The sequence below is a fragment of the Lacerta agilis genome, chromosome 8 (assembly GCF_009819535.1).
Source record: "Lacerta agilis isolate rLacAgi1 chromosome 8, rLacAgi1.pri, whole genome shotgun sequence".
Lineage (NCBI taxonomy): Eukaryota > Metazoa > Chordata > Lepidosauria > Squamata > Lacertidae > Lacerta > Lacerta agilis.
This window is the reverse complement of record NC_046319.1, coordinates 37,706,729-37,730,407: the sequence shown is the minus strand read 5'-3', so window position 1 is coordinate 37,730,407 and position 23,679 is coordinate 37,706,729. Positions and strand designations below refer to the sequence as shown.

At 47.2% G+C, this 23,679-nt stretch overlaps 1 protein-coding gene across 1 annotated transcript in view; it reads right to left on the bottom strand.

Moving 5' to 3' along the window:
* PIEZO1 (piezo type mechanosensitive ion channel component 1) overlaps positions 1-23,679 on the bottom strand; it is a 112,663-nt gene that overhangs the window by 49,338 nt on the left and 39,646 nt on the right. The window contains exons 2-5 of the mRNA XM_033156988.1: positions 15,189-15,284; positions 9,036-9,158; positions 4,817-4,859; positions 4,193-4,331 (exon numbers count right to left, since the gene is read on the bottom strand). Of these exons, the coding sequence (XP_033012879.1) occupies positions 4,193-4,331; positions 4,817-4,859; positions 9,036-9,158; positions 15,189-15,284 (401 nt within the window). The remainder of the gene's footprint in view (positions 1-4,192; positions 4,332-4,816; positions 4,860-9,035; positions 9,159-15,188; positions 15,285-23,679) is intronic.

Below are 23,679 nucleotides of genomic sequence, written 5' to 3'. Positions count from 1 at the left end.
AAATAAAAACAAACAAACGAATAGGATTGCATTTTAGTCATTTGGGGCTGTGCTTATTTGGTGTGTACCCCACCCCAGTTGGCTATCCTTATGCTGTTGCTACTTTAAACGGACTGGCTATTTTTAACTTTTGCTACAAGCTGCTTTGAGAACCATTGACAGAAAGGTGCGATCTATCTATTTGTAAACCAACAAGTAAAGCCACCGGGGGCCGGCAGCAGTTGACCCGTCTCTCAGTTTCATGAGCCTTGTAATGACGGGGCAATGGTGTTTGTGCGTCCCTCCCAGCCCTGCTATGGATGCCTTTGGCAGCCCAAGCGGCTCCCAAGAGACACGCAGAGCATCCAGAGCTCTCTGCTGGAGCCAGGCTTCCCCCCCCACCCACCAAGCCTGCCGCCTGCCCCCTGACCCACCACCTGGCCTTGTTTGTTTCATTAGCCGCTTTGGAAAGCGCATTCCGTAAAAGGCCTGTTTTTCTTGGCTGCCCAGCCTGGGTTCCTGACGACGCCCGAGCGATTTTCCAGCCTAATGTGGCTTTCACAGAAAAGGTATTTGGCCCCACCTCCTCCGTTGCTGGACGCACTTCGGCCACGGGCTCCAAGTCCGGCCCAGATCAATTGCGCCGAAAATGTACAAAGCAGAGAATTCCCCCCTCCCCCTTGGAGAGTCCAGTGGAAAGGGCCCTGCACAAGGCAGCCTGACCTCAGAGTTTCCAGCTTTAGCTCGGCATTTGCTAAAACTAGGAGCAGGGAGAGGCAGAGAGGGAAAAGGAGGAGCGATAGGAAGGGGGAGGGGGAATGCCCTCCCCATACCAGGAAGCAATGAGCCCTATGGCAGGGGGAAGACTTGGGGACCCCAAGACTGTTCCTGATGGGTGCAAAGGGTTAGAAGCCAAGATTAGCCGCAAGCTGTGTCTTCGCCGAACCCAAGTGTGTACGATATAGTGGAGGGAATGCTCTCTGCACATGCTCAGAGCAGACTCCTGTGTGTTAATTACCTTCATGTATTCCTTGGCAAAGAAAAAGAGGAACTTGCTGAAAACAATAGCCCAGCCCTTTTCCCTCTCCCAAATCACCACTCTGTTTGCTTGTCTTTGCTTAATAAAAAATACCCTGCTCTGGCCTCTGGGAGTGCTAAGGGTGCTCTCTCATTCCAGAGGTCCTCCTGGTGGTGCCAGCTATTCCAAAGGTCTGCTTGACAGTTACTACATAGAGAATGTTTAGTGGCACCGACACTCTGGAGAGAGCCAATGTGGTGTAGTGGTAAATGTGTTGGACCAGGACCTTAGGAGACCAGGGTTCAAATCCCTGCTCAGCCGTGAAAGTCACTGGGTGACCTTGGGCCAGTCACAGTCTCTCAGCCCAGCCTACCTCACAGGGTTGTTGAGAGGATTAAAGGGGGAGCAAGAGAACCATGTACACCACCTTGAGCTACTTGGAGGAGAAGTGGAATATAAATGCCTTAAATAAATAAAAATGGAAGATGAAATCAATATAGATGTGTGACATGCACCAACAGTTTGCAGGTGTTTAAAAAGTTTATTTTAAAGCAAGCCTTTGGGGATTAGCAATGCAGCCTGGTATTCAATTTTTTGGTCTGGAAAGGTTTGATTTTTATTTGATAGACAGATAGATAGAGCGAGGTTTTTATATACAGTAATGTGTCTTTAAACATGTTGTACACTGCTCCAAAACTTCTGTACTAGAGAGGTCCGTAAATTTCCACAAACAAATACATTAAAATGTTTTAAACACAGGAGTCTTACTTTGCATTCAATGTGTCAACTTCATGCTGGGGACGGAAGGAGGAGGAATGGATGGTCATATTTCCCCTTGCCATTTTGAGGGATGAAGAACAACAAGCGAGGTCACAGGCACCTCCACGTGGCAGCTTATTGGGGACTTGGCGCCACCCACACAAGATTGCTTTGAGCAGCATCCACACTGCACCGTCCCCACCAAAATGCCACCTCATATTATCTTCCCATTTAATCTGGATTTTCCATTTCTGTGAAAAACCCAGTAAGTATAACACACACAAAAAATGAGCTAACACAGAAATGGAAAATCTGGACGGGGGGGTTAGAGATATGGCATGGCATTTTGATGAGGGTTACATAATGTGGATGCTATTAAAAATTTGGAAGCGTGAGCAGTGCTAAGTCCATGAAAAAGTGCTGTGTGGAGGCACCTTCTCTCTCTCTCTCTCTCTCTCTCCTCCCAATTCCACTTCCTGCCTCATCTTCCTTTACACCAGGGGTGGGAGAAACTCAAGCCCAGGGACCATATGGAGCCCTCCAAAACTCCCTTCCTGGTCCTCCAGGATCTTGCCATGCCCCACCTCTTTCCAGTCATGCCTCCTTTTCCCAGGTCATACTCCTCACTGAGTGATTTTGCCTGGCTGGAATATGTCCCTGAACTCCTATAATGATGGTTGCTTCTCCAAACAGAAGCCAGAGAGGGCCTACTGTACAAAGGTTACCTTTATGTCCATTGCTTCACCCACTGTTTGCCTCTGATCCCAGAAAGTTGCCCATAAAGGAGTGCAGCCCTACGGTTGAAAAAAGGCACCCCACTCCAGTTTTGCACCCATTCTTCTACTCTCCCATTCATGTGAAGAGCTCTTAGAATCACAGAATCATAGCGTTGGAAGGGACTCTGAGAGCCATCGACCTCCTGCATCTCAGCATGTGGTTCCCCCATCCAGTTTGAAACCATACCAAACCCCACTTAGCTTTCCAAATGTGCTTGGAGTTTTATTGCTTTCCCAACTTTGCTTAGCCCCATCTTTCCCCCCACTTTCCTGATGTGAGTCCCTTCTCTGGAGAGACCGTTACATCAGCAAAATAAAAATAAAAATAAAAATGGGGAGAAGCCTTTCACTTAACAATCACTAGGAAAACTTTATACCACGGATTTCTCTTTTCCAGCTCTACTGCCCATCAGATTATGACACAAAAAGACACATACGTGCACCCTTTCCTTGCCATGCCTGTCTCAGCCCTGGGCAAGGCACGGGGACACTCCTGAGGCTGGCCCTGAACTAATTGGGTGCCAAGCAGCAATAAGTGCCAGCAGGCAGGTGGCAACTTGCTGCCCCCCCCCCGCTGAATCTTATCCTCGGAGATCTCACAGCAGCCCTGTATAGAAAGGCCTCTGTTGAGTCCTGATGTTTTGTTAGGGAGTCTCTATGGCAACTTGGGAACGGCAAAAGTCACTCATCCACTGGGGCAGATGTGGGAAACCTGCCCTGGAGGTGGGTGAGTCACAGTTTGAGGTGCCAGGAAAGTCTCTCTCTCTCCCTCCTGCACTCCTCCAGAGCTAATGGTGGCGGGGGGGGGGGGGGGGGAGGAGGCGTGAAGAATCCTGGCAAGAGCAGGATGATGCTAATGAGAACACAAGGAAGAGCCAAGAGGTCTATCTAGTCACAGAATCATTGGAACACAAGAGTGGCGGTCAATTAAGTTTCACTTACAGAAGGCTTGTTGAAAGCAATGAACAAGAGCAGGTTGGATTCATTAAATTCGTTGGGTCTACTCTTGAGTAAAACCTAGCAAGACTGAATGTAGAGAAAGAAAATGAGCACTGTATCCCACCGGGAGCTGGTCCTACCATTAGGGAGAGCGAGGTGGCCAGTGAAGGCAAGGCGCTTGGGGGCAGTGTCTGCCACACAGCCTGTCCTGCTCCCCATCAGCCAGTGTGGAAGGTGGCAGCACCAGCTCGTCCTTCACCTCCATTAGCAAAATGTTTTGAGGTGGTCGTGCTATCCCAAAGCAGGGAAAGGAGAAGCAGACAGAAGAGCAAAAGCACACTTAGGGCTTATCCACACTTGCTCTCGTCTCACTGCTTCCCCAAGGAAAGCCACTCTTTAGCGCTCAATCAAAGCAAACAGCAATTTGGATTTGCCCCGGACTGCCATCTGTTCTGATCTATCGCTAAACAGCAGGTTTCTCCCTTGGAAATATGTGGAGCAAAGGGAAAACAGCTCGGACATCAGGCCAAAGACCCACCTAGCTCAGCATCCTTTTTCTCACATTGGCCAACCGGTTGCCCTGATGGGAAACGCACAAACAGGACATGAGTGCAACAGCACTCTCCACATTTGTATCTGCCCTACTGCAATGTGTTGTGCTGTAACAGGTATGATGAGGCACCTCCTGCAAGGGTTAGCAGTCTCTCTCTCTCTCTCTCACCTGTTCAGGGCAGGATTCTGATGGGTGACTCGCTGGCTCCAGGCGGCTGCAAACGCCAAGGCAGATGGCAGAGGCCAGCAGAATCCCGAGGTCGGGGGCCACCAAGCGCACCGAGTTGGGGATATCGTTCAAGTCCAGCCTGGAAGTTAAAAGAGGAGTGGTAAATCCTGAAAGTGCTGAGGCTGTGTTATATGCCACAGCTGGGCCAGGCTTTGGTCTGTGGCACCGGCTAGCAATACATGGTGCAAAAGCAAACAAGGCTCACCTGAAAGCTGGCAGCAGCACCTGCTTTCCAAGCCCCAAAATCAGAGACGGGGAACCCGTGGCCCTCCAGATGTTGTGCAACTCCAACTCCCACCAGCCCCAGCCAGCATGACCGGTAGTGAGGCATGATGGGAGCTGCAGTCCAGCAACACATTGGCTACCTAAGGGCTAGAACAGAACACTGAGCCTCCATGCCCTCTTCCCCATGAATTCCCAGCTGCCTAAAAACACAGGTTTCAGTTCAGTTCAACACTCAGTCTCTCTGCCCACGCATCTTCCCAATGGGCATGCTGCAGTGGGAGGCCCAAGGGATGCAGCTCTAAAAGGATCTACCCTCACCTTTCTTCTCTGTACCCTTACCTGGTGACTCCAATGTGCTGTGCAAGAGTTTCCCATGTGCTGCCTGAAAAGAGAGGGAAAATAGAGTCCATTAGCTGCCACCACCACCACCACCATCATCATCCTGTACTTCACCCAAAGGTCACAAGGCAGGTTACAACAATTAAAGCACAATATTAAAAAGAGTTTAAAACAACTTACAATCACCCAAAATAAGGTGGGTCCTAAAAATATGCACTTCAAGCGTCAAAGGCCAGGGTAAAGAGGTGCTTCTTCAGCATTTGCCAGAAGCTATACAATGAAAATGTCAGATGCACCCTCTGTAGGGGCTGCCACAGAGAAGACCCGCTTCCAGGCTACCACCACTCCCAAGCTGCTGACAGCAAAGAAACTACTAAGAAGGGGGCCCCTTTGTTGATCTCAGCATCTGAGATGATCTGCAGCGAAGGTGGTGGTGTTTCAGATATTTGGGGCCTACGTCATTTAGGGATTTCAACACTAGCATGAGCACCTTTAATGAGATCCCCAAAAAGAACAGGCAACTAGTACAGCTGCTTCAAAACAGGGGCTATATGAGATCTAAACAAAATCTCAGCCAGAAATCTGTCTGCTGTGCTTTGGACCAAATAAAGTTTCCGAGTCATCTTCATGGGCAGCCCCATATACAAGCAAGTGCCAGCCAATAATTAAAATAATTTGAGGATTCTATTTCTATCTTCACGGCCTGAGTGGAAATCAATTGCCGGTTCGTCTCCATGTTCAAGAGGTGAATCAGGGGTTGGAATGAACTGAAAGATCAGAAGCTCCTAACTTCCTTTGAGATGCCAGAAACAAGCAATGGCACGTAAAAGACCATCTCTGGTGGATGAAGTTCACAGAGGGCTGAAAGCTACATTGGATGTTGCTTCACTCTTAAAAGGAGTACCACCTCTAAACCATGTTTGTGTAAAGAAAGCAAGATAATACAGAAATTATTCAGAACACGACTCTCAGGCCAGCAGGATAACTGATAAGGGAGGGAACATCTGCGAAGGATGTTAGCTGGTACGGTTCATAACAGCTTAACGGGATAACAAACATTGGAATCTGATGAAAATTATAAATAAGGATGCCAGTGGGGAGAAACAGAGCGTGGGCCCCTGCCCAATCATCCTAAAGTGACACCTGCATCTTTTTAAAGTTCTGGCCGTTTCATTTGCTTGCAAGCATGCTGCAGAAACACATACTTTGGTATCTGGCACAGAACGCAGCTTTCAGATTATCTGCTGGTTCTAAGTTGGCTGGAGTTGTTGCGAGCTGTAGTCCAAAACACCTGGAGGGAGGACCCCCAGGCTGGTGAAGGCGGGATTAGCCCTGACAAGGTTTGGAGAGCTGTGGGAGGGTGTTTTGATAGAATATGACATTTTGATTTGAAAAACAGATTTCAAGGTTTCCATTTAAAATTATCTCTATATACGGTGGTTTGCTGGCTGAGATTTTAAGGCAATAAAGTATAAAACTGAGGTATCATATATCTGATGACCTGATTTGTTTTTAAAGCATTCATTTGCATGCATAGCTGCCGGAATAAACAGGATGAATGGTTCATCAAGATCTGTGAAATGATTGCATGCAAAGACCTCCCCTTCTAAATTAAGGGAATATTACTGACTACTAAGATCAACAAGCCATTTCCTGATTTGTTTGTTTTTGGGAAAGGTGGCTTGTTGTTGTCATTTAGTCGTGTTCAGCTCTTCATGACCCCATGGACCAGAGGGTTGTATCCTATCTACTGCGGGTCTGCTGTGAGAAGTACTAGTGTGGAACACCACCCATGGATTGCACAAAGTTGCCATATACTGCATATGAGCTGAGCAGCTCAAACTCTACTATTTATTTTAGGAAAAGTTGTTGGCTTGCTATATATTTGGACATTTATTAGAATATCATAACTAAAATTTGCACAAAGGTTCTTGAGATCAAGAATCAGGTTTCCATCTACGTTTGCATACAATGGGACACCATACTGAATCAAGATGGCAGACCAACCCTTTCAAAACTGCACTGATTTTTAACCACTGATCTCGAAACTTTACTGATTTTCCAGTTTCTGAGACTCCCTAAGCACCACCGGATATGAGGCTGCTAGTTGGAAGCCGCCCAGAGTATCTGGGGAAACACAGCCACCACATGGACGGGGTATTAATAATACCAATAATAATAATAATAATAATGAAATGCTCGGGTATAATCATTGGATATTTCAGGTCTTTGGAGAAGTGACTTGCCAGATGTATGCAGAGATGTGGCTTGTAATCTAGTTTTCCCTTTTCCTAGATTTCCTTCTGCACAAACACGATCCAGTGTGCCTTGGTTATACCTGTATTCCTTCAGAAATGAAACTGTTTTCTCTGTCTTTCTACTCTATTTCTTTTTCTTCTGCTAAATGTTTTAAGAACCAAAACAAAGAAGTCTCAAGGATGAGATGTTTGAACATCACTTCAAAGCTAAGCATGCTTCTGTAGCTCACAAGCAAAGTGCCGTCAATTTAAATGGGGCCACCTTCCAAAAATACAGTATCACAAAACTGTAGAGTTGGAAGGGACCCTGAGGATCTTCTAGTTCCCTGCAATGCAGGAATATGCAGCTGCTCCACACGGTGATTGAACCTGCAACCTTGGTGTTTTCACCACCGCACTCTAACCAACTGAGCTACCTGTGAAGGTTGTAAGGAAGCTCAGCTCTGCAACCTGTGATGCATGCAAGTTCAGGGTCTGGAAGGCAGCAGACACAGCCCGGGCTCTTTCTACACCCTTTCCCCAGCCCCCTTGTTCTATTTGTGGGGGAAACCACCTAAGCTTTTCGTCTTATCAGGTCTGGGGAATCCAGAAGGGAAGCCTGCCAGGAAAGGGGGCCAGCGCCAGCAGAATAAGCGCAGGGTTACGAAAGCTCAGAGGCAGCTCTTCCAAAGGAACTGCTTATGAGAAGGTGAAAAGCAGAGGAGAACAGGAAAGCAGCAGCCCTATTCTGGGGCTGGGGGAATGGGCTCAGCTTGTGTGGAGCCACTTATTTTATAGGCCTGATGCCAACGAGGCAGAGAAGATGAAAAAACTTGTCCTGTTTAAGAATCTCAGCAGAAGAGAGCAGAGCAGAGTGTATTGAGACATTTCTGGGACCAATGAACAGCTGTGATCAACCCTGAAAAGCCATCATGTTTCATCTCAGAATTGGAGTCCTCAAAAAAAAAAAAAAAAAAAAAAACAACCCAACCACAACAGGCCATCAATTTCAAAACTTTCTGTTGGGAGAGAAGTTCCATTTCCTGAGCATCACAAGTGACAAATTAAGTTCTGACAGGCAAAGTTGTTCCATCCAGAGAAGGAGAGAAGAAGCTGTCCAGACTGGATTTCCATACAGGGAACATTCCTTGATGCCTCCGATTCCATTGTGCAGAGAGAGAGAGAGAGAGAGAGAGAGAGAGAGAGAGAGAGAGAGAGCGCACGCTGCTTGCCAGACAGCCCCACCTAATCCCCCCAGCCCGGCACGCATACCCCAGCAGACTCTGCATGCAGTTGGCAGAGAAAGATGTCAAGAAAAACAGAAGGGCCAGGGGATCACAGGCCTCGCATTCCAGCCATGCTCAGGGTCAGGCCCGGTCTTCCTGGGTCTCCTCTTTTACAACCACTTGTAAATAGCTTCATAAACCAAAGTGTCACCACCAGTCAAAGCATTAGAAGCCAGGCAGCAGGGTGGCATTTTTCCTTGAGAGGCTGGAGGGCTGTGACGGGAATAAAGTTCTTTGCAACAACAACAAAAAAGTATTGATTTTAACAAAGAAAACAACAGCATACAGCATTACCGCTATGTCTGAAAAGGTTCAGGCACAGGGAAATTACAAAACAAGTTTTAGATAACAGCAAACAAAGAAAGCAGAAAAACAATAAGGGGAATTGTTGCACAGCCAGGTACAAATACAATGTGCAAACGAAAAGCAGAGGAACAGAGTTCTTCTAATCTGCTGCAAAGCAAAATGCATGTATATTTGGTATGCAAAAGTATGACATATTTGGTATGATGTGACATCATATAATATCCCCACATACATATCAGAATGAATGTTCCATAAACAGCCAACATCATACAGCTTAACCACCAGCTTTGTGCAAACAGATCGGGATGAAAGCTCAGTAAACAGGTCAGCTGGAAGAGGTCTTTCTCGATGGCAACATCCCAAGAGAAGCAGAGGGAACAGGGTACTCACAATTGTGCCCCAGTAGCTGGTCCAAGGTGGGGATGGTGTACAGACATATCTGGAAAACCAAATGGGCAAGGAGGAAAAGGATGCTGGTTCCCAAGAGGGCTCGGAGGAGACGCCCTGTGTGACCTGCAGGACAAAGCAGAAAAGCAAGAGCTACTGTATTTCAAAGTGCTCAGAAGCAATGGGTGTACATTATCAGGCAGATTTCTATGGGCATGCATTTGCCCATTGATGATAACACTATGCATCTGTCTCCCCCCCCCCCCAAGGCTCTACTCCAAGCTTGAGGAACGTTTGCCCCTCCTGATGTTGCTGGATCACAACTTTCTCATCATTCCTGCCCTGGAGCTGATGGAAGATGGAGTTCAGTAATATCAGGAAAGTGGAAGGTTTCCCACAACTGCTTTACTCCCTGAAAGCTGATGCCACAATAAATCTGTTAGTCTTGAAGATGCCACAAAACTCTTGTTTTTCCTCTGAGGCCAGGTTCTCCTCCTTTAATCTGTCCCACTGGCCTCAGCCAGGCCTGTACACCTCATGACCTTCCAGGCTCAGCACAGCCCACCAACCATGTATGGCAGCCCTCCAGGGTCTTAATAAGCCTACTGCCTACTGTTTGCAATGACTGCCCAGGAGTGCAGAGGGTTTGTCGAGACCCTGGATAGGGTCGTAAAAGGCTTGGAGGACCCTGAATCATGGACACTTGGCCTACACAGAGCCAGGAGTTAAGCCTGCAGGGTCCACCCCACCGCGGCCGTCCCAAGAGGAGGAGGAGGAGGAGGGCATTGGCTGTACAACGATGCAGCTCCTTGCAGCTCTGGCCAGGACCCCTCTGGGTTGCTGGCTGCTCACCTTGTGGCCCAGAGCTGGAAAATTCCAACGAGATCTCTTGCAAGGAATGGCCAGAGTCAGATCTTCCACCAGATGCTGCTAAGCCCCCTGTGCTCCTCGCATACGCCTCATAAATCTAAGGACGCTGCCGGCAGGGGATGGGGCGGGAAGGCGGGGGAAGGCGCAAGGGGGTGGGGGAGAGGAGAGCTCACATTTTCCTCTCCAGACTGGAAAAGAAAGAGAGAGAGAGAAGACTCTCCTTCAGCCATTCAGAGTATCCCTAGAGGGGACCACTGGCAGCTGCCCGAGAGGAGGGGAGCAGACCTTCCAAAAAAAAATTCACTTTCTTTCCTTCTTTTTTACCGTAAGTTTGCTTTCTAGCTCTTTTGAGGGAGGGAGGCTCAGATGGCATGAAAACCCATGAAATATTTAAACAGGTAGAGCCATTAGTGGTGGTTCCAGTTATGGATCTGTTCAATGTCGGAGAGGCAAGAGGCACAATGTAGGGCCATTGGAAAGGAGGGAGCAGAAAAGGGAAAGGGTCCGATGTGTGAAGGATTCCACCCTCGGTGGAGAACCGGCCTTGATGCCCTAATGGTATTCCCTTTCCTTCTAAGGCTACAAAACTCATACTTTTAATTCTTCCATGTATAACGCTGGCTTATACTGAGTCAAACCGCCGATCCATCCTTCACCCACTACAAAATGCAAGCTACCCAGGAGATCCAAACACATTGCATCAACTGGATTTGCACAAATCCTTAATGAAGAATAAGATTTCTGACCACTTGCAAGAGGCATCACTTAAAGTACAGTAATAAAGTCCAGAGACCAGCACTCCCACCAACCATACTTTGCAGGGGATTAAGAACTACGCCATAGACAGTTTATCTCCCCTGCTACCTTAAGCCTGCTTGGATGAGAATTTCTTCCCAGTGCTTCTGGACACTAATGTATTTAGTGTCATTCTTCGGCCAACAGCAAAGCTTTTCACCCCCCCCCCAAAGTACAGTACTTTCAGCCCCATAACAACAAACAAATACAGCACTCAAGATCTAGGCAAGGGGAACTTCTCTGCCACCAAATTTATTTGCTAGGAAGAGCCTCATCACCATTCACACTGCAGGGCTGGAGCAGCAAAGCTTAGACATGGGCACTAGCAAAGAAATCAACACTCCATAGTGGAGTGCAGCAGATAGATAGAATCTCTTGCATTGGTAACAAGACAGGAGGGTCCATGGTGCCCCCAAAATCCACAGAGATTGTTTCGGCTAGACTTAGTACCCTGCCCTAAAACATTAAAGTGGGGCAATAGCCTGATAAATCTGCAAACTAATCCCATTCTCTTTGCGACTTTCTCTCTTTTGTGTGGAAAATGTGCACCTAGTTTGCAAACTTTGTTGTTTTATTTGATTTATATTCCACGCCTGTCGTAATTTGTGAAATCTACAATATACACAGCAGTATATTCAGCGTCTTGAACTTTTCCCACCCTGCATACGCCCCTTTCCCTTTCCAGGTACAGAAGTCCAGCTTCATTTTGAGGTCTCTTGGTTAATCATTTCACAGCCCCACAGCTATGAATAGAACAAAAACCAGGTTATAATTTTAAACACTGGCCTCACATGCCAGGGAGCAGTGGCAGGACAAGACAACCACCAATCTGCCTGGACTGGGGGGAGGGGAGACCACAAAAGGAAGGAGACTCGAAGATGCCCTCTTTAGCACTATTCACCCCACCACCACCACTTGTTCCTAAATATACTTTACCAGTGACAGAGAGAGGGAGAAAGCAGAATGGAACAGCAGTTGGAAGGAGGCTTGATGCTGAAATTGTCACAAAACAGGCAAAAAAGACAGGACACCACGATGTGCCGTACCGGATGTGCTGCCGCATCTCAATACATCTGCAGACACACTGGGCAAGTTTACTGTAGTTTTATTGTTACAAGTCTAGCCTCCCCTCACCAGGCTCAGCCACAATGAGGAGCTTGGAAGCTGTCATTTCCATTTCAGATTAATTGCGGTTTAGTGTCTCATCCCAAGCCTAAGACTGTGAAATTTAAACCACAGTTCTTGGAAACGAGCCAACTTCAAACCTCAGTTTATAAAACTACTTGCTTTCACGAACCATAGTTAAATATTAAACAGTCTAGGGCATGGAAGGAGGAGGGGGAGCAGGCAGGCCCAAAGAGGAAGGCCATGCTCATTCTCGTAGTGCTCAAGCCATGGTTTAGTGTTACATCTGAATCCAGGCACTGTGACTAAAGCCACTGAAGCCACTCTGCCCTCCTGTCTGTATCATGGGTAGAACTGTAAACATCCACTACCTAGTTGCCTTTGTTTCTTTCCTTGAGACGCCACAGATAGGCAATGTAGTCATGTGAACTAGTAACTTTTGTGAACTTATTTGCAAACCTTGTTTGACGTGGTGTGTGGGTGTGTGATGGAGATTGTTTTTTGGAGGGGGTGTCAAATATATTCAAACCTTTATAAAGGCCAGCTTTATCAGATTGCTACAATTTAGCACTTCCTAGGCAGCCAACAAAGAAATCATTTTCAAGGATAGTAGAAACCTCTTAGTAAAATAGCCCCACCAGTTATGCGAGAACAAAGTTGGTTAACTTCCCAGGCACAATCTGTACTGCTGATGTTAAGAAGTAACACTGAATTTATTTCAGGAAGGAAGGGGAGGTGAAGGCAAAACTAAAAGGATACAAAATGAAACTGGTAGATTCCTTTCACTGCTCCTTGGTTGCAGAGAACATTTTAATCCCAACTGAAAGGGCCAAAACAGATGTCTATGGGCAATTTGAATGTTAGCTGTGGTTGCTGGGAGTTGTGATCCAAAGAAATCTGGAGGGCTCCTTTGAGCCCAAGGGGGAGTGGACTCTCTTACTGTAACACGTGGGACCTTGGTGCAAACAGAAAAAACTCCCAGATCTCAAGCATTCAGCAGGATTTATACAGCTTTGATCAACACACACACACACAGAGAGAGAGAGAGAGATAGAGAGAGAGACAGACAGACAGACAGACAATGTAGGAGCCCCTGGCACCAAAGTGTTCTTTAAAAGGCTTTCCTTTTCAAACCCAGCCCAGGCTTTGCCTGATGCATAACTTAAGATACTGTTTTTAATATCCTTTTAATCCTCTAAATTTCTGTTATATTTACTTTGCTATATTTTTATTTATTTTTACACTGCCGTTTCACTGTTCTAGGTTGAGTTCTTGTTTTACTGTTTGCATGATAAATTATTTCTTTTTTAGACTGTGCACACCTGGATATCTTTGAAATATTAAGCAGTTTATAAATGCTTTTAAATAAATAAAAACAGATAAAAGCAGTTAAGGAGACCCAGGGGACAAGTCTACCACATGTCTGCAAGAAGCACAAATTGATATTGTCAGACATAAGCAGTTATCCTTTTCCTTCCAGGACAGCATTAGGGGACTCCAAGGCCATCTCCTTTAACCTCGAGACTACTGCATGGCGTAGGTGTTGACTGTGATGAACAGAGAACAAACACCTCCAGATTAACACCCAAGTTAATCCCATGTGTTGGCCATCTTAAATCTTGCCCCTGTGACCTCTCTCTGAGCCTTTGCCAGCCTGGGTGCTAAGCCAGCTAGTTTTCCATTTGTTTTGTGAAGTTGCTGGTGACTGTTCTCTTCCCTGCTTTGCCTCTGCGGTTGCCTTCTATTATTATTATTATTTTAAATAGGAAGGGCCCAGGGAGGTGGGGGATAGCCCACAGCATACATGTAAATAACTTGACTTCCTCCAAAGAATCCTGAGAACTGTAGTTTACCCCTTGCAGAGCTACATTTCCCAGTGCCTTGAACAAACCACAGTCCCCAAGATTATTGGGGAGGGGTGCTTTAAATGCACATGTGTTCACAGTGTGACATTTGGGCAGAACTTGCCCCCCAAATCCTCCCGCTTGCTTCAGATAAGGAGCGTGACTGCCTTCCAGGTTTCAAGGAGTGTGTGTGTGTGTCCTGCCGTGCGTCAGCTGGGTGGCCAGACTGCTCCTGCTCCCAGCAAAAGCAGTCACCAGGCAGGGCAGGGCAAAGCAGCCCTATCCTTCCAAACAGGAAGGGTTTATTACATTGCCTATCAGAGACCGGAGATGGCAGTGGCGTACAGCCAGGGGCTGGCTGGGGAGCGGCTGAGCACACAGACACTCAGAGCCCCTTGGCGTGGGCTTCTCGGGAAGGAAAGGAAAGCCTTCCCATTGGGGAGAGGGGAAGTGAAGGATGGGCACTGAAACTAGGGAGATTAACCCTACCAGGTCCTGTCACAAGCAACAGAGGGATGGCAGGAGGCTGGAGCTAGGCGGAGGAATCTTGTGCCTCTTCTCCCCCCCCCCCCAAGGCTGTCCAGCAGCTTCTCCTACACTTTTATCTGCTGCAGCATCTGGTGAGGAGACCAATTGAGAAACAAACCAAGCTGAGCTGAGCCAGATCGCAAACGCAAAGCCGGGAGATCCATATGTGCGGCTGTTTGGAAATCCATGTTCGGATCCATGCGCCTCGTTGTTAAACTGCTTAATTCATTTAAGGAAATTGCCTCTGCAAGATGTGGTGAAGGGCAGAGCACCTATTCTGCATGCACAGAGCCCCAGGTTCAATCCCTGGCATCTCCAAGTAGCTAGAATGGCAAAGACTCCTGCCTGAAGGCCCTTTCTTTCTTTCTTTTTTTTAAAAAAGGTTGAACTAATTTATGGCATTTGCAGCTTCAAGATGTGATGAAGGGCCACAGCTCAGTGGCAGACCACAAGCTTTGGTCCCAGCCAAGATAATGTAGCGATTAGTGTGTCAGACTAGGGTCTGGGAGACAAGGGTTCAAAGTGTCGTTTGTTCCAATTTAGCACCAAAGAGTGGGTTTTCTGAGAGAAAGCAGTGGGGCAAAGGCAAAGCTGCTTGGACGTGTGCCTAGAACACATGGGACAAGGGGAAAACTGATTGGACCTGTACAGTGGTGCCCCGCTAGACGAATGCCTCGCTAGACGAAAAACTCGCTAGACGAAGGCATTCGTCTAGCGGGAGGCTGCCCCGCTAGGCGAAAAAGTCTATGGGGCTGCCTCGCAAGACGATTTTTTTTCGTCTTTTTTTCCGTCTAGCGAAAGCACGGCTGTCATTGCCGCTTCGCTAGACGAAAAACCCGCTAGACGAAAAAATTCGTAGAACAAATTATTTTCGTCTACCGGGGCACCACTGTACTTTCTACACACAGGACGGGGGGAGTGTGGAAGAGCCCCATGTTGGGAATGGAAGATCCTCCATTCTTCCACAGGAAAAAAAAGGTGGAGAAACACTTACCTTTAATGGTATATTCTGTAGGGCCCAGGAACCACGGCAAAAGCAGGAGGTAGAGAAGGTACACTAGGGAGAGGCTGTTGAACCGGAACAGGCATGCTGGCGAGGAGGGGGAAGAGAGACAGAGACGGAATTAGCACAGGTTTGGCTGCTTCTGAGCACATCTCTTGTGGCAGGTGGATAACATATGGTACATGTTACATTGCTTACCAGACGGACATGCAAATACAGGAAGCTACTGCTTGTTGTTGTTGTTAATATTAATATTATTATATTTATGACCTACCCTTCTCTATCAGGTCTCGTGGTGGGTTACAATGGTTACAACGGATTTTAAAAAGGAATCACATCCACAGGAATAGGCTGTGTCCTAAAAATATATACATCTCAGATGCCACAGGCCATAGTAAAGAGGTGTGTTTTCAGCATTTGTGGAAAGCTGTATAGTGAAGGTGCCAGACACACCTCTGCGGGGTGGAAATTCTACAATTTGGGGGCTGCCTTGCCGTTGCCCAGGCTACCCACTCCCCCAACTTCTGAGGGAGGCCGAACAACCAAGAAGGCTCCTTCCACTGATCTTAACACCCAAAAGGGCCTGCAGAGAAGTACAGTAGGCAGTCAGCACAATTAAAAGTGAATTGAAAGGGGTTGTCTCTACATTTTACTCTTGGAGTAGACCCAGCAAGATTAATGGACTTACGTTAACCATATCATGAATACATCCCTAAGGTCTTTAGTGCAAGAAAGTCACTTGAAACAGCTCACCCTGCCCCCCAAACGGTCTTCTTGCAGTTTGGGAAGTGATGTGAAAATGCACTGAAAACTGTGGGATCAAGGAATGGCTAACAGGAACACAACCCCACAAACAAATCAGGATGAAGGCTTATTGCCATATACCACCTTCATATAAACAAATCTGAACAATGCTCAACAAAGACATCATGTAACCACTGTGAAGAAGAAGAAGAAGAAGAAGAAGAAGAAGAAGAAGAAGAAGAAGAAGAAGAAGAAGGAGAAGAAGAAGAAGAGTTTGGATTTGATATCCCGCTTTTCACTACCCGAAGGAGTCTCAAAGCGGCTAACATTCTCCTTTCCCTTACTCTCCCACAACAAACACTCTGTGAGGTGAGTGGGGCTGAGAGACTTCAGAGAAGTGTGACTAGCCCAAGGTCACCCAGCAGCTGCATTTGGAGGAGCGGGGAAGCAAACCCGGTTCCCCAGATTACGAGTCTACCGCTCTTAACCACTACACCACACTGGTAGGCAGAACAGGATGAAAAATGAATAAACTGGTTGTTTGGGCTTCAGCCACAATGAGCACAAATGGGGGGAATGGAGCAAGGAAAGAGGGAAGATTCCTAAAAGCATAACAAATGCTTGCTTGGATTTTTCCAGGTTCTTTTCTTTTTTGTCTTTCCATCCCTCTCCACAGGATCACAGGAGGCAAGCTCACGGGTAAGGACTGAATCCTGCCAAGCTGCCCAAACAAGCTGTCATTTTCCTGGGTCAGACATTGATCAGCCGTTGCTGAACCACCCAGCAGGGCTGGCAGAGAACAGAGAGGCCACAGATGTTTCCCTCTGGATGCCTCTGAGTAAAAGGAAAGATGGTTAAGAAATCTGAGCAGAAGCCAAGCCCACAGAGGCGAGAGCTATCTAGGGTCAAAGCGCTCTCCGGAGTTGGCCAGCATCGCCCAAGAGAAATGGAACAACACAGGTGTGATCAAACAAGACCCACACACAAGAACATGGCTAGTCATGCCGGATCAGGCTGCAAAGTCCATCTAGTTTAGGGTCCATTTCTGACAGTGGCTAGTCATAGGCTTCCTAGGAAGCCCACAGAGAGTGCATGAAAGAAATAGCCCTCCGCTGCTGATTGCCCCTACCGCCAGCAACTGGGAGTCAGGGATATACTACCACTGAACCTGAAGGTTCCATTTAGCTAAAAGAGCCAGTGGTCACAGAAAAATGAGGCTTCTGGGCTTAGAATCATAGCATTGTAGAGTTGGAAGGGACCATGGGGATCATCTAGTCCAACCCCCTGCAATGTAGGGATCTTTTGTCCCACGTGGGACTTGAACCCACAATCCTGAGAGATTCAGCTCCACCAACTGAGTTACTCTTCCTGTAGGGAAGCTGGGTGGCGATGGTGAGAACAGGAGGCTGAACTAGTCAGGCCTTTGATTCATTCCAGCAGGGCTCTTCTTATGTTCTGCAACAAAATGTTGCAGTGTGGAGTGCTTGTGTTTAGGATTCCACCCCATTCATCCCTCTCCTCCTCCACTACCCGGTATTCCATTCTCCCATCCCACAACAGTCAGGATTCTGTGCCTACTGAGCATGCTGATGGGCTGTTTGGCGGGTATTTCACCCCTTTAGGAATTCCCCTTCCCACAGGGTATTTCTCCCTTCTCAAGCAGGTATGACTCACCTGTGCCATTGAACTCACCTGCCCCACACAGGGATGACAAGAGTTAGAGAAGAATTCCTGGGGGGGGGGGCAGGCAGAGGTGGAGCTAGCTGCTCCAGCACCCAGAGCAGTGCACATGCTGTGCACCCGGGGGCGGGGCTATGGGGGCGAGCATCCCAGTGAGTGTCCCAGGGGGCAAGACTGCTTTCTGGAGTGCTGCTTCCGGGGGGGGGGGTGAGCTGCGCTGCTTTGCCAGCAGCCTTCCTCCTTTCCCTCTTACTTTTGACAGCTCGGGGGAGGCTCCCCCCCCCAGGAAGCAGCCAGGGAGCGGGGGGCGACGGCGTGTTGCCCGCCTGTGACTCCCAAGCCTCCCCTGAGCTTCAAAGCAAAGGGGGAAGGCAGCCGACAAGGCGGCACAGCTCCACCCCTTCCCCCAACAGCTTGGGGTAGGCTTGGAAGTCGCAGGCGGGGGGCACGCCTAATGTCACCCCCCTTAGTGATGACACCCAGGGCGTACCGCCCCCACAGCACCCTCTTCCTCCGCCCCTGGCCCCTGGTTCCCTATCCTTTCTCCAGGGCTCAAGTGGGCCCAGGTATAGGGAACCTTTGGCCCTCCCAATGGTACTGGCTAGCCAGCATGGCTAACAATCAGAGATGGCGGGTCTTGTAGTCCAACAACACCCAAAGGGCCACAGACTTCCAGTCCTGCTCTTGTTTCTGTGGTTGCACGATTAGCACATATAATGATAGATTTTGTCTATCCGTCAATTTGTCTAACCCCCTTTTAAAAAGTATTGAAGCCAGCGGCCAGCACCACTTCCTGTGGCAGTTGAGCTAATTATGTGTTTGTGAAAAATAAAAGCTTTATTTTGTCTACCCTGAGTCCACGGCCAATTTGCTTCGCTGGATGAACCAGAGTTCTTGTAATGTGATGCAACTTTTTCTAGCCTACAACACTTTTAGACAGTAACTGGTATGCTGTGGCATGATGTTTTGTTGAGATTCTGCTGTGTGGAGCAGAAAACGCACCCTCACCCGCCGGTTCTGTCAACTGGGGCACACAATACCCAAAGACTAGTCAAGGTATTTTGGAGCCTGAAGTAGAAAGCAACACCGATACCTCGCCTCAAAAAAGGATATGGTAGAACAATTCCCCCATGAGCAAAGGTTACAGCATTTGGGGCTTTTTAGTTTAGAGAAAAGGCAACTGAGAAGTGACATGGTAGAAGTGTATAAAATTGTGCCTGGTGCAGAGGAGACAAAGGTTTTTATTCCTCTCTCATAACACTAGAACCATGTTGTGAATCATTCTGAGATCTACAGATGAAGGGCAAGAAAGAAATTTAGTTAAAAAAATAAAATAAACTCAGGGCTATCTAATGAAGCTGATTGTTAGAAGATTTAAGGACAGACAAAATAAAGTACTTCATGCAACACATATTTAAACTGGAATTTGCTTCCACAAGAGCTAGTGAAGGCAGAAACAGGAATAGCATTAATGGAGGATTAGACAAATTCAGGGAGTGTAAGGCAATGAATGGCTGACCCCAATGGTTGTGTTCCACCTCCACAGTCAGAGTCAGTATGCTTGTGAATACCATTTGCTGGAAACCGCAGGAGGAGAGAATGTAGCTCTGTGAAGGGAACAGGGGTCTCCTAACAACTCTCAGCACCCTCAACAAACTACAGTTCCCAGGATTCTTTGGGGAAGAAGCTATGGCTGTTTAAAATGGGATGATACAGCTTCAAATGACCAGTGCAGATGGGGCCGCAATGTCACACTCCTTAATGCTTTCTAATTTGGGATCTGCTGGTTTCAACTGTCCCTGCTACGCTTTTCTTGTTTGCTTTATTTAAATATAGCAGTCAGAGATAAAACATTCATGGGGACTGAAATGTTCCCTGCACTGGTTAATATGCATTTCCTTGTTGAAAAACAAAACAAAACAAAACCAGGCATTGGAGTGGTGACCGTGTGCAAGAGAAGAAAAGAGGCATGTTCAAGGAGGCAGCAGAAATAAGAGTGCATCCAGAGGACAGTTTGGGAGGCAAATGGGCACAGATCCAGACTATGCCCACTTCTGGGCAGACTGTCAATTCCACACCCCTCTGGTTCCACCCCACTGAAGACAGTAGCTATGAGGAACTGCTGAAAAGACGCATTCATTTTTAAGGTAGCTGTTTTGCCTGTTTCTCACATTTTGCGTGCAGCAAACAGATGTGGGGACGTCGCCACCCAGACATGGCTCAGCTGCAGGGATCAGCCTTGCTATATATAAATCATTACTCTGGTTGACTACATCCAGAGCAGCAGTTTTTTCCATCCCTTCCAAGGAGAAGTTGCCCCAGTCTGGGGGTACTTTCAGACTGTGAGATTCAATCACACACTGGCATATTCAGGCAGCACAATTAAAGTTGGACTTTTTATGTTATGGAAATGACCCTGAAAAATGTGGGGTAACAATGGCTTGATGTCATATAACTACCGCGCAAACAAATAAGAACAAATGCTCAATAAATAGCCAACTTTGTCTAACTGTCCCACAAACTTTGCACCACCTCCAAAGGTCCTTTTTATTGCTCATTTACAATTATTTGTGCTTGTGATGGTATTGGGGTGGTTATACGCAATCCTGATCTCAATACTGTTTCCACATGCAAATGCTTTGGGGTAGACATTACACTTCATTTCCAGTCAGTCCATGGAAATAGAGCTTTGATGAGCTCTGTGTGTGTGTGTGTGTGTGTGTGTGTGTCTTCTGCCACATATCTCATGTGTCTCTTCCTGCAAGAGTGTAGGGTGACCACATCCACTGCTGGCATGCAGCACACACACACACACCCTGCAGGGTTGGCCAAGGGTGTATGCAGCCCTCAGGCTAATAAAATTGTACACACACATACACATGACAGAGGGAGGTTTTGCAGCTTGTGCTGTTTTGCTTCATGGGCTCAGCTCACCTTTCTGACTTTCTATGAACAAATTGCTTTGCAAACCCACAACGAAGGTGAAAGTGAACCAAAGGCAAGTGGCAGGGTGGGGAGGAGATCACTTTTCAAAACAGAGAGGGAAGAAAATTAGACTTCCAGTAAGGCGTCTCTCGAAAGGGAAAGCAACAGAAATGACTACAGTGCCCTTGCTTGTCCTTCCATTTTATTGCTATCAAACCACTCCTGCCAAGCAGACCACCAGCACGAGCTGGATGTGAACAGCAGGTGCAAGCAACATGGTGTTCAAACACCCCCTTAATTTTTTTGTTTAAAGGTACACACAAGGACATGACCTACGAAAAGCTGCCCCTTCTCCCCCAGGGGCTCCTAGCAATGGTTCTTTGCTAAAGCTTCGCAGAGCCAGACTTTCCCTCCTCTCAGCCCAATTTCCACTAATGCAACCACTTAAGAAAACAAACTGTAATCACTTGAAAAGAGAACATGTCAGATTTCCCCCTCCCTCCCTCCCCTTTTCCTCCACCACCCCCTCCCACCTTTCCCATCAGCTCCTCCAACATAAGATTGCATAACTCTAAATGCACCAAAGAAGATGGGGTTTTTGGGTCCGTCTCCCTTTTCCCGTTCCAACCAGCCAGCTGCCAGAGCTGCTTCTTTTCACCAGAAAAACAAAACAAGCAGAAGGGGGTAAACTGCAGAGTGTGTTTTTTCTGGACAAAAAAAAAAAAAAATCAATCCACTGTAAAGCTAAAAGTGGACAGGAAGAGGGAAGAGGTTGGAGGCAGGGATCAGAGTTTTGGCCAGAAAGGGTTTTTGTTTTGTTTTGTTTTGTTTCAAAATTGTAGTGTGTCTGTTCACTTAAGCAATAGGCTCCAACCCACTGGGCTTCCCCCCACGGCACCCTTAAATAGCTGTGCACATTCTCCCAGAAAGAAGAAACATTCACCAGGCGAAAGGGGCGGGGTGAGGAAGAAGAGCAAATGGAAAGCAACTGGGACTGTCACCACTTCTTTGCTCCTCTGGCCTTTCAACAAGTCCTCTGCAGCTGACTCCACGTGGCTGGAACAATGCCAGCTCCTTATTCTTTTGATTTGGCACTGTCATCACGTCATGTTGCTAGTACGTCAGGCGAGCAAGTGCTTTTGGGCCAAAGCCCCGCAAGTCCCCATTCAAAGACAAGAGCACACACATAGCAGCAGCGGCTGTTGAGGCAGAGTTCAGTCAGGCTGAATCTCACCCACCAGGGGGCCTGAGGTATGCAACAGGTCTGTCCTGGAGATTACAGCCAGATAATGTGTGCAAAATGCTTCTGATATTCACAAGAGCAATCTAAATACCAGGTATTATCAGCATTCGAACATTCAGTTTGCACATGACAAATTTGTACGGTGGTGATGGTGGGTGGAGAAGCATAGCTATATTGCCATTTCCTCTCATTCTAAGCTCCAAAGCAAGCCGCCTGTCTGCATTGCTTGCCTGCCTGTCTCCCCACTCCACTATAAGGATCTCCTCCCATTCACAAATGTAAAAGGAGTGTTTTCTGTTTAGGCGAAGGAAAGAAGGGAGGGAGGGAAGGGTGGGAACCTGACATCCCTCCTACATACCCCACCCTGTCCCAGAAAAAAAGTGAATGCTCCAAAGCAAGATGGGTTTGAAGTGAACAGCTCTCAGAACTGCTGTTCCCCTACCATGTGCCTCCCAGGTGTTTTGGGTTACAAGGTCCACCAGTCCCAGCCAGCATGAGAGGTGCAGATGGGAGCTAATTAGCATTAGCATTTTTATTATTTTATTATTTATACCCCGCCCATCTGGCTGGGTTTCCCCAGCCGCTCTGGGTAGCTTCCACCAGAATATAAAAACATAATAAAATGTCAAACATTAAAAACTTCCCGATACAGGAAGTATTCCAAGAAATCTGGAGGACACCAGGTGGAGGAGGGCTGTCTTTGAAACACCTTCCCTCTGTCTAGAAATACCAGCACACTGAAGATGGGGAGCTCGCCTGCCCTTCTGTCTGGCCCAGAAGCTCCAGCTAGTGCAGAATGTGGCGGCCAGAGCTGCTCGCAGGAGCAGGTTCCTGGCAACACATTACTCCTTTGCTTTGCTGAGAGAACTGTGCTGGCTGCCAATTTGCTATCGGCCCATGGTAATGGTTCTTGTGTTAATTTGCATAGTTCTAAACAACTTGGGCTCAAAGTCTCTTAACGACCGCCTGATTCCTTCTGCTCCATCTTCATCGCTGAGTTTTCTGATGGGGAACTTCTGGTGGTGCCAAGTCCCTGAGGTTCGGACACGACAGCCTTTAATGGGGACCGAGCCTTTAGTGTGGCAGGCCCTGCCCTGTGGAACTCCTTGCCTGTAGAGTTCTGGTAGGAGTCATCCCTGCATTCTTTTAGACATATTTTGAAAACTATTGTTCGGACAGGACTCTGATTATTATTTTTTTAAACCAAACAGTTTTTATTGGGGGGGGGGAACCCTACACATCCAACCCTTCCATTTAAGCTCACTCTCAGCCCCCCCCCCCGGGGGGGCTGCATTCTAGCCCATTTGCAAAATCTTAGTTTAAGCATATGCTTAACTTCCAGCAGTTTAAGCATATGCTTAACTTCCAGCAATTTAACTGTGTGCTAAACAATTATAAATTGTGCTGTTGGTGGAGGAAAGGAAAGGAGGAAATACAACAAGCAGGTTTTAACTGAACTTACTGTGGTAATAATGCCAAGCAGGACAAAATTAAAGCCTGAATTTGCGGTCCAGGTCCAAAAGATTTGCCTCATTTTTCTTTTAAACAGTGAAAGCTTTTAGGAAAAGAAATTCATCGATCAGAGTTTCAATATTTGGAGAAATCTTACAGATTTGAGAAGCTTGGGAGTTGAACTGTCTTTTTAGCATTTTAGATATGCCTCTCCTTCGGTTGTAAGTTGTTGGTTTTTTAATCATTAAAAAGCAAAGGAGGAAACTGAAAGTGTTTTGTTCAGTGATGGATTATGGCATGTGACTTTCGAATTATCACAGCTTGCAGGTCACATGAGCAGCCCTCAGAACAAAAGCAAGAATTTGGGAATAGTTCTGCTGGATCAGGCCAAAGGCCCATCTAGTTCAGCTTCTTTTTCTCACTGTGATCAACCAGATG